We start from the raw sequence: 17,069 nt of genomic DNA, 5'->3' as shown, positions 1-17,069 counted from the left end.
TTCAATTTGTGACATTCTGCCTATTTGGCACGTTGAACCCCTTGTCTATATATTATATATCATATATGTTTTTTTAGAATAGTTTTTTATGCAATCATAACACTGTACTGGGTCCCTATGTTGCAGAGATGTATGTTGAGGCACGAAAGACAACTCTGCTAGGAGAATGCTTTTTTACGTGTTTCCCATCTTTTTCAGTTTAAATTCAGTGCATGTTGGGTGTTGCGTATATATCTGCTATTTGCTTGTCAAGACTATGCTCCAGGTTTGAAGAGGCACATGGCTAGATGTGTAATTGTAGTTTGCCATAAAACTTTGCCGAAATTCTAAAGGGAACACACTATATATTTATACACATAAAATATTTGATATAGTTTTCTAGCAAAACTCGATGTATCTGAATCCGACCTATTACGTGAAGTCATCGGATACTAATGTAGCGACAAACTGAAAATGAGTTTAATGAGATAGATGAAACTTGTATGTATTAATGATTCATTTAAGCCACTGGAACGTTTATCTTATATTTTTTAGATTAAGACGAACATACATAGCTGAGCGGAAACGTAATATACTTTATTTATGATAAACGCAATGTGTAAATTATCGATAAGAACAGGTCTTGACTCTTAATCTCAATATGAATATTTATTATTGATAATTGATTCTAATGAAATCTGAACCTGAGCAGTTCTGATCTCGTTTATACAATTTGATCATTGACAATACCTAGGTTTTATAGCAATGTATATATAATTCATACTAAATTCGCGCTGAACTCGAATTGTATGTAGTACTGTTGTTTTGTACTTTGCCTAGCTATATAAACTTAGCATACGATATCGTTAATCGACGCGCTCATCGCGAAAATGTTACAAATGGACGGTCATATTACCATTTACATAAATGGATTGCTGTTTAAGATGCAATTAATATTGTGAAAGATGATCAAGTTTTAAAGAATGTTATAAAATATGACTTTGATTCTATTATATGCCGACTTACAGTGCAATCTGAAGCCATTCATACCTTTACAAATGTTCTCGTAGTTAATAATTTCCCCCGTTGTAAGCGTCTGAACGTTGGATTGTAGCTAGACAGAAAAAAATAATTTGTGTTCTGAATAAATAGAATTTTTAATATATTATGTTCCATAAATATTGATACATATGTTCTATATGTATACAACTTAATTAAGCTAACGCATACTTTATGTAAATCGCGTTGTTAGGTCACTCTTCAACTATAAAGTTATATCACAAGTAGCAATCGACGAATGAACTACGTCGTTTACCAGTAAACAACTTTATGCTCTGACCCGTTGTGAAATAAATCCGTTTTGAACAAAATTTATTGCAAAACGGGTTTGAGTGTATTATTGCAATTTGATTTTTTACACACACTCGTTTTGCAATAAACCCGTTTTGCAATAAAATCATCGCATTTTTATTTGGGATGGAGTGTGTTATTGCAATGTGCAATTTGTATTACAACCCGTTTTTGCAATAAACCCTTTTTGCAATAAAATTGTGCCCGTGTGGGTTTTCTTAACTTAATTACAAAATAGGTGAAAATCGCTTCATATATACATCATTTGTTGTTTTTTTCAAATTTTCCTTGTGGACGACATTTGAAACTTCAGTCATACCGTTTCTAATCAATGTGAAACAATTAGTATATATATGCAGTGATTTTTTTACAAACTGCCATAAACGAGTCCTGGGACTCGATGACTTGCAAATGTACTAGTCCAAAAATTTTAAGAACAAGTCCAAAAAAAAAAATTAAACATTCAAGTAACCTGTTTCAGAAATTTGTAAAACTGGCTTCTTTACACATAAAGCTGTTGCAAACCCGCATACTGATTATTATTATTGAGATATTCTGCAATTTTCAACATTAAATTTTGTAAGAAATCTCCATGCATCATTGGGACTCACATAATTTGAAACTTTCCATCCTCACTGATTTTTGTGAGTCCAGGACTCGGGACTCGCAGGTAAAAAAATCACTGTGATGATTTTATTGAGAAACGGTTAGCTACACATAATCTTTACTTAAGATCCAAATTGGTTGATATGTATTGTCTATATTTGGAAATACTATTATTTCAATACGAGATTTCACATTTTCATTTTAATGCTTCCAGTTAATTTGAATTAATTAAGACAAGTGTACGTTTTTTATTGCAAAACGGATTTATTGCAGACCGGGTTGTAATGAAAATTTATAATTGCAATAAGACACGCCATCCCGTTTTGCAATAAATGTTTTGCAAATCGGGTTTATTTCAAAACGGGTTGATATTCAAATATCAAATTGCAATAAGGCACTCTAACCCGTTTTGCAATAAAATTATCGCATTTCTAGGTTTTCTTCAATTGAGTATTTCATTGGTTGAAATCCCTATTTATACCAATGTTGTGTTGTTGTATCACAATTACTATGACATTGATCACTATAACTGCCTTTTATTTGTTGATCGAATCTTACACCTCTGTCTTATTTTGGAAAATCAAATCCTTTTACACAACATTTGAGACTTTGTTCGAAACGTGTCCAATCAATAAGTACATGTGTGATGAATCAGTGCAAAACGAGTTTATTGCCAAACGGGCTGTTAGTTCTTTTTTTACATGGCAATAAGACACTGCAACCCGTTTTGCAATAACATTAGTGGATTTCTGGGTTAAATGTGCTTAATCATGAAAGTTTGAAGACTACTGTCTTAAAGAACACCCTAAATACGACATTAGAATAATTCTTTTCAGCGTTTCAAATCAATTTAAATCAATAAGTGCATGTGTAATGAGCTTATTGCAAAACGAGTTTAGTGCACAGCGAGTTGTTATAAAAAAATGCACTTTGCAATATGACACTGCAACCCGTTTTGTTATAAAATTATACACTTCTGTGTATTCTTTATTGAATTTCCAAATTGATGAACATCACATCATATATACATTCAGCCTTATTTTATCATATTTATCTTAGAGACGACATTCGAATCTTCCTTTATACCGTTTCAAATCAATATGAAACAATTAGTATATATGTGATGATTTTATTGCGAAACGGGTTGTTACACAAAATTCACATTGGAATAAGACATTTCAACACGTTTTCCATAAAGTATTGCATTAAAGCAGTATCTTAACTTTAGTACTAAATTGTTTAAAATCACTTTGGATACATATTCTGTGTTGTTTTATCGTATTAAATCTCGAAATTCACCACCTTCCATGCATTTTAATTTTTATTGTAAACTCACACTTTTGTCTATTTATTTAAAACAATTTTATTTAAATACAACATTTTAAACTACCGTTTAACTCTTCAAATTTATTTCAATTAATTAATACAAGAGTGATGATTTTATTGCAAAACGGGTTTTTATACAATTTTCCAATCGCAATAAGACACTTCCACCCGTTTTGCAATACAATTATTGCAAATAAATGTGCGACGATTTTATTGCGAAACGGGTTTATTGCAAAACGGGTTGTTGTAAAAATTCAAATTGCAATGAGACACTCCAACCCGTATATGAGGGATCAATTTTAGATAAAATGTATTGAAGTATGTATTAATAATACATTTATCTGTAAGAACCTAAAATAATCGCAAACATACTAAATTAATCACTGTGTAGCCATTACATAATGCTACCTGCAAAGTTTATTGAACGCACAAACATAGACGGACTGTATTCACAGCTTTTTTTATTCAATACCTTTGCTAATTTCCTCACAGCCTCCTGCGCAGCAACGTCGTGGGCTAGACTTTGTGTATCAGTCAGCAGGCTAGTCAGTGTTGTGAAAATGTCAAGGAGATCTGTGTCTGTAACCTTGAACGTAGACGAATGGCGCACTGTTCTGCAAATGTCTCGCGCCTAAATATTATATATGAGGTAAAGTATTGCCTGAGAAAATAGAGCTATTTTGTAAAAATAATCGCTTAAAGTAATGCATTCCAAAATAAGCATGAGCTAACATACTCGAATATATATATATTCATTGCGTTAATTTATACAAGATTATTAATCAATACGTCCAATTGATAAGTATATATATGTGGTTTAACTTCATTTAAAAACACTGCGTTTTCAACACTTAAAAAAAACACATAACGCGTGTTTAATGTATTCATATGCTTACTACACACTAAAATATATTTTTTGATAGAAGGGAAGTGCTACAAAAATACATTTGCCCAAGAAGACGCCTGGAGTTAAAGCCGCATTGGCCTTACGATACCAAACAAAAGCATGGGTTGTTTCCTCATTGCAAAGATATACAAATTCACAAAAAATACCGTTGTTTTCAGTAAACCTTAGCAACTTGACTAGGTGGACCAACGCACAGACGGAAGGTAGCATTGTTTAATGTGCTATTCTCGGGGGTCTTAATAATAAGCTTAATTTAACATGACAACCATATATTTACCTTTGTCAAAAGGCATGGCGGATGTGTTTTTCCCGGAGCGATGGGAAACGAAAACCTGTTATCGAAGTGTTTGCAGTTCATCATAAAGTTTATGATTCCGTTGAAGTCCGTATCTTGTACCGAACTTTTTTCAGTATAACCATCAGGAGGAAAATACGCCTTGGCTATTTGCCAAGGACTTGATGACCAATGATTCGCCGATGTGTTTTTCCAAGAAGGGTAGGCAAATTTATGTTGGTTTGCAATTTCATCTCGGACTCTATTACAAACGTTTGCAGGACATGGTCGTGGTTGTTTTAACGGCGAATCATGCATAGATGTGCATTGGCTTTGTGCTCCTCGTTTATTGCATATTCCTGGCGAAGGACATTTCAGCAAGTTGGCGGTGTGGCAGCCTTTACAATTGACGGCGCCACTTGACAAGATAGCATTGTATATGTTGCCGTGTAGAGTTGAAGCCTCGTTCTCAACGAATTTCTCTAAACCAGACTTTGCAATATCAATTGCAAGCCACGCTTTCAGCCAGTTCCTCCTCTCCGACTCAGTGAACGCATCGGCTAGACAGAAGTCAGAAGGAAATCGAGGTTTCGAATTAGAAACACGTGTGGCTGGAGTATCACCTGTAAAACACACATCAGTTACATTGGCCCAAGCATTTGGAAAAGTAATATTTTATACTTTTTAGATTTGGTACGTTTAACAAGACAACATTATTAATATATTATAATGATTATGTTGATGATGGTGGTGATTAAGATTTTCATTGTGATAATGACGGTGACGATGATTATTATGCATGTAATAAAATAATGATGATTATAAGGAAAGTGATGTTTATTTTGATAAAACTATGGTGAAGCTGTGTTAGTGATAGCAGAGCTCTTATGAAACGGACACCGATGAAACGTTATGACCGTCTTCGTTTTATTGGAAATATCTTTAATTGAAATGATGTTGTTATAATAGTTTAATTTATTACATATATAGCTCGAGAGAGATGAGAGCGTAGATTAAGAGAGATGAGAGCGAGAGAGAGAGAGAGAGAGAGAGAGAGAGAGAGAGAGAGAGAGATGAGCATGAAGAGAGCAGAGAGAAGAGAAGAGAGAGGAGAGATGCGAGAGAGAGAGAGAGAGAGAAGAGAGAGCTCCTCTCTCTCTTCTCTCTCTCTCTCTCTCTCTCTTCTCTCTCTCTCTCTCTCTCTCTCTATTCTCGTCTGTCTCTCTCTACTCTCTCTCTTCTCTCTCTCTCTCTCTCTCTCTCTCTCTCCTCTCTCTCTTCTCTCTCTCTCTCTCTCTCTCCTCTCTCTCTCCTGGTCTGTCTCTCTCTATCTCTCTCTTTCTGCTTAGTCATCTCTCTCTTCTGTCTCTCTTATGACCCGTCTTTTCGTTTATTGGAAATATCTTTAATTGAAATGATGTTGTTATAATAGTTTAATTTATTACATAATATACTCTCTCCCCCGCTCTCTCTCTCTCTCTCTCTCTCTGTCTCTCGCTCTCCCTAACTCTCTCTCTCTCTCCCTCTCTCTTTATGTTCTGTCTCCATTTTCTTTATAATGACATGCTGTGTTGTAATAATGGTGCATTGTATGTTGTTTTGTATAATTGTATGTTATGTGTTTATAACCGTATGTGGGTGTGAACTGCTATGTTTGTTTGTTTTACTGTAATTTTTTCAAGCATGTTTTTTGTATAGGATCGATGCTTGTGTATTTACTTAGGTATCTTATGAGTTTATAATGGATGTTAGTGTATATTTAATGACATGTTCAGTTCATATCATTAACTGTTTTATGGTTATAATAATGTTAGGTGCCCTAAATTTAGTTTGGTGTGTTGGTATCATGGTAATATGTGGTTGTATATACAACCATGTTTGTTTTATTCTATACGGTTATTGTGCATATAATGGCACTTAACGTCTCTGTGAAGTTCTGTCTATAGCTAATGGTGGTAATGTTTTTCGAGTTTTATTCAATGTTTTGCGGAATGTTAAAAAATGTTCGCTCCACAACCTTGTAACAGTGTATGTTTTTGTCATAAAACTTTTTAGTTAAAACGTACATAAGTCATGGATGTGTTGATCACTCGTTATGGAAAATGTGTATATTCAATTAAATTGAAAAATGTAGCACGCCACCTTCAATCCAAGTGTTGTCTTTCTTTATGTACGCACATTGTTAGGGATCCCATAATCTAGTTACAGTTGAATTTCAAGAAGTTTAAATATAGATTATGTTAAAAACATTAGGTTTCCTGTTTATTTATATATAGAGCACATACACAACTGTAATAATATGAATTAAAACTCAAATATCTCAATACTACATGAGCGTTTATAGGCTTGTTTCTGATAAGCAGACGTAGACCAAAAATAGTCAAGATTGTAACATGCTCTAGTATGAACATACAGGTTAAACAGGGAAAATCAGATTATTGACATCATTTTGAAGTAACGAAGCATAGTTGACATATATTGTTTTCAATCGAAGAACATTTAAGAATGGTATTAGTTTTCTTTATGCAAAGTTTGTTCATTTCAAAAACTTTACAGACATGAATAACACTTCACTTTATGAATACAGATGAAGCTACATTTGGTTCCCAATGTCTAATTATACCAAAAATACATTATATAAAAGTTATAAACTACTACTACTACTACTACTACTACTACTTCTACTACTACTTCTACTACTACTAGTACTAGTACTACTACTATTACTACTACTAATTATACTACTATTACTACTACTACTACGACTACTACTACTACCACTACTATTTTTACTAGTACTTCTACTACTGCTACTACTCCTTCTACTACTTCTACTACTACTACTACTACTACTATTACTACTACTACAACTACTACTACTACTACTACTACTACTACTACTACTACTACTTCTACTACAACTACTACTTCTACTACTACTCTAACTACTACTACTTCTTCTTCTTCTACTACTACTACTACTACTACTACTACTACTTTTACTTATACTACTACTACTTCTTCTTCTACTACTACTACTTCAACTACTACTATTACTTCTACTACTTGTACTACTACAACTACTAATACTACTTCTACGACTACTACTACTACTACTACTACTACTACTACTACTACTACTACTACTACTACTACTGCTACTACTACTACTACTACTACTACTACTACTACTACTACTACTACTACTACTACTACTACTACTACTACTACTACTACTACTACTACTTCTACTACTACTACTACTACTACTACTACTTCTACTACTATTACTACTACTATTACGACTACTACTACTACTACCACTACTATTACTACTACTAGTACTACTACTACTGCTACTACTCCTTCTACTACTACTACTACTACTACTACAACTACTACTACTACTACTACTACTACTAAAAATGAAAAATAGTGTGCATCTTTATGCACACATAATGTGACAAAATGTATACGCACCCATGGTATCGTCTGATGATAAATGCTTTGTGCCTGCAAGATCAGTATTGAAAAGTTCGTAAAAACAAATAAAAATTGTGTTCTTAATACATTTATGTATACCAATTAAAGTACACAATCTCTGTTCTCGTGTATCATGTATTATTCAAATGAAAACATGCAAACATTGTCGTATTTTTCTATTATTAATAATATTAACACACATTTGTAAAATAAAAAGTATTCAAACAATTAATTATTTTTTTAATTTAAACTAGTGTTATTGCATACTTTTATCCATTTAGTATTTAAGAAACATACTGTATTATTGAGTGTATCAAACATCATGGCAATTGATGGGGCTATTAATAAATTGCATGATCACAAAATAGAGGCACACGTGTACATAACTAACAACTATTTAAAAGAAAACGCATGTCAATATAACAGAAAGAACAGTTGAACAATGAATAAGCTAGCCCATACTTATTCAGTATGCCACTGAAGTGTATTCATGAAATGTAAGCAGAGTCAATCGATATTAAAACAAATTAAAGCGGTATAGTTCATAATTGTACAACCGGTTTACCTGCCTAATCTTTTTAAAAAACTTTTCCATTGTCTTTCTTTATATGATCATAAATCAAATACAACCCGCAGTCCAAATATAAATAAATGTGCTTAAAGAATAATCACGCTTAACCCACCTCTAAGAATTTCCAATTTAATCTGCCTCTCCTGATCATCTAAAATAAAATGAACAACAGTTAAACATGATTCATTTAAAAGCAGATTCGCAGTTAAACATGAATGCGGAGATATGAAATGGAAACTTAAATTGTGATAAAATTGTCAATTTAAAAGTTAATCCTATCGCCACTCTAAGTTATATTGGAAAGGACCGAATCATGTATCGTTCTTAACGCAACAGTAGTAGGCCACAATTCACCTAAAGTGAGAACAGTGATACAGAATAACATAAGCTACACTTACTATTGGAAGTCCATGAATCAGTATCGGTTAAGTCATAGCATTGTACAACTGCCGTGGAACTCTCTGTAAAATAATTATGTTCACTACAGCTTATATATCTTTTATCATAATTATAAATACGATAAACGACATGATGCTATTAAACCCTTATATTGTGTGTTGCCAAAATGCAATACATGTATATGAAAATGAAAATAATTTCATTTAAAAATCTAATTGGGAAAAAAATGTGCCTGTACTAACCCTTTTGTACAATCTCCTGCTTTTGAAGATTTATTTGCTCATACAAGTTGTCAGCTGAAATAGGTTTCATGTATTTATAGTAATAATTTAGATATGCACCGAACAAAATGCATTTCTAATTTCACTAAGATTCGCTTCTGTATAGCACGCGCATAGTGGTAAAAAACTTACTGACTGCTTTCATGCACTGAAAGAAGTATTCCGCATCTAATCGTATTTCTAAGATGAGGTTTTTGTATTCATCATGTGTCCGTAAACACTGTTGAAGCGGTTGAAAGGCACGTTCAATGTTTCCATTAAAAAAATCAGCGCACAATGTCATCCAGCTTCTTATTGTTGGCGATTCAATGTAAATCTCAACACATTTTTTCTTCAAGTTGGTAATCTCGTTTCCGTCTTTAATAATGAAATGACATAAACACACCAATGCATTACAAAAAGTTTTACATTGACTGAAAATTGCTCAATTTCGACAGACAATTCGTAACGTTGTAAAGCATTCCATACATATATACTATTGCCATTTACACGATCCTCAAATTAGATATTACAATTTTTACTCGACAATCAGTGTAACTTAACATTGATAAAATCATTAAACGCATTGGGAAGTAAGCTGCAGTCCGTACACGTACTTAATGTGCTTATATGTCTTTCCTTGTGCTTTTTAATATTGTAAGTACGAGTCAAGGGAAGGATAATGCAAAAGACTTGTGTGTTGTTTTTTTTTTTTTAACCAAAAATGTTATTGTTCGGTACAATATTTATATCATATAATTCATCATGTGTAATATAATTTAGATATAGTATAATATATATATTTAAATCAATTGTAGGCACGACATGCGATTGAAATGCTTGTCCATAATGCTATAGGTACAAGTTATATTTTTTGAATACAAAATTTTATGGCAAAGTTAACAAAGGGTTCGTGATTGCTAAATATGTTAACCAAGCAAGCTTAGTTCTCAGTTTGTATAATACATGCTACGTGGATGTGTATGTCGTATAGAATCACTGAATTTCTTTACTAGTCAGTAAGTTATTAATTAATGTGTGATTAGAGAAATAAAATTGCCTAACTCACAATTAACTTTTATATTGAATAATAAAGGTGATAATCTCGAATGAATGATCCAATGGTTGATTGACCGATTTAAAAATAATGTTTGTTTGTTTTTCAAAAAATTATGTTATCACGTGATGACGACATAAAAGTTAGCTCGCAATGCATTTAGCAGAACCTTAATTAGTTGCTGAACATGACACAAGACTGAATTTATTTTCAAAGGTGAAAATTAAACTTGTGAGAGTTCGTTTTGACTTATAGCGATATACACTTGATATTATAATGGTTCACTGTCCTTCTCGGAGATTTATTATCAAACATGTATAGCGTTTATTGTTTAAATGCGACACTGCTAGTGTATCCTTCTGTAACACGCTTGATAACATACCTGTCTAAGACCCTAAAATACACTGCTAGCCATTCATATGTTAATAATTCGATGTACCCCTCCATATCTCAAGTACATGTTATTCCATCTACTGATTTTGCTTGCATATCCTAAAATGTTTTGTACAAATGATCCTTGTTGATTGTTGAATGGCAAGCTTTTGTTTATTGTTGTCTGTCTTATCCTAACGGAGGTAAACAACAGGTTAAAATTTAAATAGATTTTTGTTGACTCGTGTGCATTATTGCACAAAACCACGAATTAAACGTTTAAAATGCGAAAAGATTTGTATATTAAATAAGGTACACCTTGTTAATATGAAGGTCTTGCGGAAAATTTTAAACTAGGACAGCAACATTTTATAAAACTAGCATTTACTAGCTGTTCTGATAATTCCTTGATAGATAAGAACTGTACATGTATCGTGATGTGTATTGCTCAAGGTTTCCAGATACGTGAATACATTTAAAAATCATCACATTGCGTGGTGTTTTATGATAATTAAATTGTTATGAGACACTTTGATGGCACGTACGTTGGTAAAACAAAATATATACAATCACATAATCGATAAAATGGCCGCCATATCGGATATCACGTGACTGACCGCCATTAGCCGCCATTACGGTACTGAAGTATCGGCAGATTACAGCGTAATCATAGTGTACACCGGCTTCGTTCAAATAAACGGTATTTAATGAATTAACAGAGTAGAATTGAAAACAAGGAAATATGAAACGAAGTTTCGATATGTACCACATCGTTTATCAATAGAAGTTAATTAAGAAAAATACGCAATAAATAAATAAATATGTATCTCTTCAAGAATATTTATTGACAACACGTAATGTTTAAGTCTGATTTAGCTTTTTAAGCACACCTTTCATCTATGCCTTAATCTAAAATTTATTTGTTTTCATAGAATGTAATTATTCAATAATGCTCATAAAGGTTTCATCAATATCTAAAGTCTGAAGCAAACTTTATGTTTTTTGCGTAAATAGGACCGGAGATATTACGTGTCAAACTTTGTAAAAAGATGTATGGCCGAGATAGAAAAAAATATTGAAAAGTATATTTCTTCCTTTTTTTAATCTGTATTATTTCTTTTTAATTGGCATACTTACTGTATACAGTTCCGGAGATACTCAGTACGAAATATTGTAGGATTAAATACGTTTTTATTGAATGTTACATATATTGGTTTGTCTCTCCATGTTCTATTTTGTTTTAAAATGTTCCCTTTACAGTGTCATTTTAAATATTATTTAAAATCTGTAGACGAAATGAGTTTTTAAATTTAACTAAAAGTTGTCCGGAAATATTTATTTGCGAAATTCTCTAAGATGTCATGCATTTTCTTTATATGTATGTATCAAGTCAAATCTTAATCGTAGGTGTTTTTTATTTAGATCTTATATTAATCGCTCTCAGGCCTATTAAACAATAGCAATCCCAAAACGAATTTTGTGACTTTAAATGAACAAGTACCAGGGCTATTCATTTACAAAACTGAGTAAGATATCATACATTTTTTTATTGAACAGTACATAGCAGCGTTTGCCTATTAACCCTACTTTAAAACTATCATTTAAATAACGATTTACAGGTACAATGTAATATCAGAGTCCATATCCTAACATAATCTTTGTTTGTTAAGCAATATTTAATTAAAAATTATAACATCTAAATTAACGATACAAATGTTCAATACGCAAAGACTGGAGCCTTAAATAAAATTAAATAGCTCAAATCTTATTCTGTACATTTCCAAAACATGTCCGTGTTAAATGTTTTAATAAAGTTTAAAACTTTATGGTAAAAAAATTTTATATATATATAAAGTCAGTGGGGTAGCTTCCTCTGTCGACTGTACCACACATGAATTTGAGTCATAGCAGCGTCGTTTAAGAACCATTCTGACCACATACAGTGAACGAGACATTTATAATGCAGACGTTACTGCTGTCTTTAACAGAGCCCTCACCGACACAACTCTGGAATTTAAAAATGTTCAGTGTCACGGTGGAGAAACAAACAAACAAAGACTGACGGTCATGGTCGCCGCAAACATGGAGCGACAAGCTCCCAGTGTTGGTGCTGGGTAAATCAAAAGCACCAAGGTGTTCTAAGATTATGAAATCCCTGCCTTTGCGTTATGCATCAAATAAAAGTGCATGGATGACGTCATTTGTCTTTCAAGAGTGGGTCCATAAATAGGATGACACCATGGCTAAAAACAGCAGCAAAAGTTCGCTTGTGTTGGACAACTGTTCGGCACGCGCCGATGTAGCCAACCTCAAAACAACAACGCTGGTGTCCATATAACAAAATACAACAAGCAAAACTAAACCCATGGACCAAGGGGTAATCAAAAATCTTGAAGTCCAGTACCGAAAGCAAATCCTAACACAGAAGATCAGAGCTGCGGATAACGACGAGGAATTCAACGGGAACATTCTACAAGCCTTTCGAATGATGAAAAGAGCATGGGAATCAGTGAACGCCACTACAATCCAGAACTGCTTCAAACACGCCGTATTCCGGAAGGAAGAAAAAAACATCAACCATCAACGTCGACGACGAGGAGTACCAGGAAGTGCCAGACGACCAAGATAATGATATTCCACTAGCAAGACTAGCAGAAATATTCGGATATACTGCAACACTGGAGGACTACATAAGCATCGACTGTTATCTCCAAGCGACCGAAGACACAGCCGACGACCACATTCTGCAAGACCTCCGAGATATGTAGACAAGGGGGGACTATGCTGCATCATCAGACGAAGTAGAGACCACATCAAATCCACCACAAATTAATAAATGTAGTGTTCTTTCATATGTAAATGATTTGAATATAGTGCTGATGCAAGTTTTGTTTTTTAGTGCTCTGTGGTACCTTAAAATGTGCTACGCTAAAACGTGCTGATATTTACTAAATTATATTTGTTAATTGTATTTTTAACTGTTTAAACGGAGTTTAAGCAATATGTATACTCTTCAACTGGAGGTGAAAATGTACTGCATACTTGTTCGTAAACAAAAGTTTATTAGAAATCGGGTTACGATTATAATTTGATTATCCGATCGATAAAAGAAACTATTTAAATCTTCAAATTTAAGATATGTTTGCTTATCTGTTTTGTTACTAGGTACCGTAATGGCGGCGCGTTCGAACATTCAGGGGCGGTACTCCAGCAGTTATTAGTTCCTGGTATTGTCTAATACAATGTTCAGAACAAACCTTTCGTCAATACACTGATCGCATTTTCAAACGGTGGAATGAGTTCTTCGTTTTCCGAGTCGACTTTTGTCTTCTGTATTGTACTTTTAGCAGCGTTAAACATTTTGTCTGATAGTATTCCCTCAACGTTTTTATCGACGTCGTGTGCATGAATTGTCACTTTTGAATCTGTATAGTAAACAATTCAAATCTTCAAGACATATATTTTTCACATGCAAACGAAAAATGTTTAAAGTGTTCGCGGCTCTCATCGATTGTGTATATTTCACCTAAGTTTTACCCATAACTCACACAAACCTGAAACTGTAGGTGCGTCCTCTAAATTCAGACCCCTCAGTTGTTTTACGCATTCAAGTATCTCCTCTATCTCTAAAAATGTGAAAATATAAAACAATTTTACTCTTGGTTGTCTTGTCCAAACAGTAACATGAGAGTATGTTTATGCGTAAAATGAATCGATACAAATTCAAAACCAAAATAATATATCTATAGCAACATATTTAAGACATACTTTTAAACATTTGTTCGTGGTCTGCTCGTGTGTTCTTTTCAAAATCTTTCAACACTGCACCGTGCTCTAACTGTGTCTATATCGAAATATAACATCATGAAAGTCAACACTAGCAATTTTTACTTAAATAATTGCTCTGAGACAAACTAATAACGTCTGATACATTGGGTATTACTGTATGTAAATGAACTATTAATTATATCTTTACTTCTATAAATCTAATAACTAATATGTGTATAATTCGAAAACTTTACTTATAGAATTACCAACAATACTTCTTAGTATAATAATATAACTACCACTTATACAATTCAACTACTACTTCTTCTACTACTACTATTACTACTACTACTACTACTACTACTACGACTACTACTACTACTACTACTACTACTACTACTACGACTACTACTACTACTACTTCTACTACTACTACTACTACTTCTTCTACTACTATTACTACTACTACTACGACTACTACTACTACTACTACTACTACTACTACTACTACTACTACTACTACTACTACTACTACTACTACTACTACTACTATTACTGCTACTACTAAGTCTTTACATGATGTGACATTCATCGGGTTTTAAAAGAGGTTTTCATTTTTAATTCCATGCAACAATAAGTCATTTGATGATAATGTTCGTGTTATAAATGAAATTTCAAAAAATAGTTGTCATAAAGCAATACGTCATGCTACAAATTAGTACGAGCAGATTGGTCAATATATATTGGAATAAACAAAAATTGAATTTGGTGGAAAGTTCGTGATATATAGGCTTAATTAGGATCAGTGCGTGGTTTGAGGCGCAAAATTTTGCCTTGGCGGTATATCTGTCCTAGCATTTGCTGTACATGCTTAAACGTGATTTTGTGTAGCGATAACTTATTGGAAGTAAGCAAAAAGACGTTGACAGCAAGTTTAACTGCAAAGCGAGTGTACATCGAAATATTAGAGGATCATGGATGCTGCTTTACGAAAGTGCTGTAAATAATACGTGTTTTCCATTTATGTTATCTATTGTTCAGTTAAACATGACTTTCAAAGTGAAATATACTGTCCGTTGGCCGTCATGGACAATTGACCGTTATTCTTAATAGCAATATAGAGTGCGTTTTCGTCGGGTGGAATGACCGTTGTCTGCAATTGACCGTTATGCACAAGTGACCGTTTGGTCAGTTTTTTTTACTGCATATTGTAAATTCAATATAACATTGATTACAAACACGTTAACGCAAACAAATATATGACATATCTTGAGTGAAATTTATAAACAAAACACAGTTACATGTACTTTAATCTGAAATTCTCACAAATCAAGTGGATACCAGTTTCAATTCGACTTCAACGTATGTACAGAAGTAAGCATTGCTACAATTTTATGTGATTGCAATGGTAGAGTAGTTTTGATAAGTACTAATTCTTCATAATAAAAAATGCTTAAATTGTATTGTGACTCTAAATTAAATGGCGACGCGCTAGTTCGCAAAACAACACAAAAACAAAGATAGCAGTTTACCGATGGAGTTCAATCAGCTCTATACTAGTAGTGTTACCACTGACGAAATGCAAAACTTCCTCTGTATCAACTATAACTACAATAAACTACTGCTACAAACAGAAGCAAAAGTGAGAATTGTATTAATACTCACATTTTGTAATGTCTGCATGTGTTCATTTTGCAGTTTTGTGTCTTCTGCAGTTTGACGGCGTTGGTCCAATAATTCAAGGTGTGTTTGCTCAATTTTGTCATTTACAGTTTCAAATCGTGAGTTGCAGTTTTCTTTTTGATGTTGTCCTATTTCTAGCAAACCATCTATTTGTTTTCCAAGTAGCCTTTGATTTGAAATGAGCTCCGCTACAGATTCTTGTACTCCTCTGAGCGCATCTGATCTGGCAGCTTCTTCTGTATCAGCAGTTATCTCAAATGTATCGTTATCCAACTTAAACAAACAACTGATAAATAATTGTTTAACACTGTCAATTCATTTGAATCTATATCTTCACGTGTCATACAATGCATACAATTTATTTTTTCATGACAGGAAATAATTGTTAGATAATCGTTGCTTATACTGTTTTTAATGTCCACGAGTGATCAAGTCTGATGTTTGGAGCTTTTTTACATTTGTTTTAAACAATGTTTATTATCATTCCCCGTATTAACGTGGATACCCTAGTTTAATTAATTATTTGCCGATTTCAATTTGTTTTTTATTGATATCTATTAATTACAATTTAAAATCATAACCGATGCTGTTTTATACTTAAATGGAATATTCGCTATGTTGTCATCATAGTCTTGAAAATATTATTCTCACATAACGCTTACTATTGTTTGTGTATTACCTTTCTTAGATTTTCCAGTTGACATTTGATATCCGACTGAAAATCTTTGAAGACGGAAAGTTTCAGAAATGTCTTCATTTGCGAAATGATATTTTTCAACTGGTCATTAGGGATGTCCATGGTACCCGAATGGTATATATCATTTCTAAGCGTTCGAACCTATACGAAAACACCATATCATTATTAACTGTACGATAAACAATGCAATATGAAACGCAAATATCTTGTTTATGATACAATCAAATTTTGTATTGCATATGTTGCGTCAACTTGTTTAAACTCATACTAGTACACATGCTACATAATGTTTGTGTTAGTATCACTTTTTTCTCAAATAATTGCTTTTATGGCTGGT

At 33.0% G+C, this 17,069-nt stretch overlaps 2 protein-coding genes across 2 annotated transcripts in view; one reads left to right on the top strand and one right to left on the bottom strand.

The window, feature by feature from the left end:
* Positions 1 to 17,069, top strand: part of LOC127866977 (uncharacterized) — a 344,898-nt gene that overhangs the window by 41,691 nt on the left and 286,138 nt on the right. The window lies entirely within an intron of this gene.
* The window catches only part of LOC127866975 (uncharacterized), a 31,307-nt gene that overhangs the window by 12,021 nt on the left and 2,217 nt on the right, over positions 1 to 17,069 (bottom strand). Inside the window, exons 3-15 of the mRNA XM_052407864.1 lie at positions 16,715 to 16,873; positions 16,018 to 16,308; positions 14,353 to 14,428; positions 14,139 to 14,210; positions 13,842 to 14,009; positions 9,309 to 9,533; positions 9,138 to 9,191; positions 8,895 to 8,957; positions 8,609 to 8,647; positions 7,923 to 7,955; positions 4,446 to 5,065; positions 3,734 to 3,892; positions 1,030 to 1,093 (exon numbers count right to left, since the gene is read on the bottom strand). Of these exons, the coding sequence (XP_052263824.1) occupies positions 1,030 to 1,093; positions 3,734 to 3,892; positions 4,446 to 5,065; positions 7,923 to 7,955; positions 8,609 to 8,647; positions 8,895 to 8,957; positions 9,138 to 9,191; positions 9,309 to 9,533; positions 13,842 to 14,009; positions 14,139 to 14,210; positions 14,353 to 14,428; positions 16,018 to 16,308; positions 16,715 to 16,873 (2,023 nt within the window). The remainder of the gene's footprint in view (positions 1 to 1,029; positions 1,094 to 3,733; positions 3,893 to 4,445; positions 5,066 to 7,922; positions 7,956 to 8,608; positions 8,648 to 8,894; positions 8,958 to 9,137; positions 9,192 to 9,308; positions 9,534 to 13,841; positions 14,010 to 14,138; positions 14,211 to 14,352; positions 14,429 to 16,017; positions 16,309 to 16,714; positions 16,874 to 17,069) is intronic.

This window comes from Dreissena polymorpha, chromosome 2, assembly GCF_020536995.1.
Source record: "Dreissena polymorpha isolate Duluth1 chromosome 2, UMN_Dpol_1.0, whole genome shotgun sequence".
Taxonomy (NCBI): Eukaryota; Metazoa; Mollusca; class Bivalvia; order Myida; family Dreissenidae; genus Dreissena; species Dreissena polymorpha.
The sequence above is the reverse complement of the archived record's forward strand: the minus strand, read 5'-3'. Positions and strand labels throughout refer to the sequence as shown.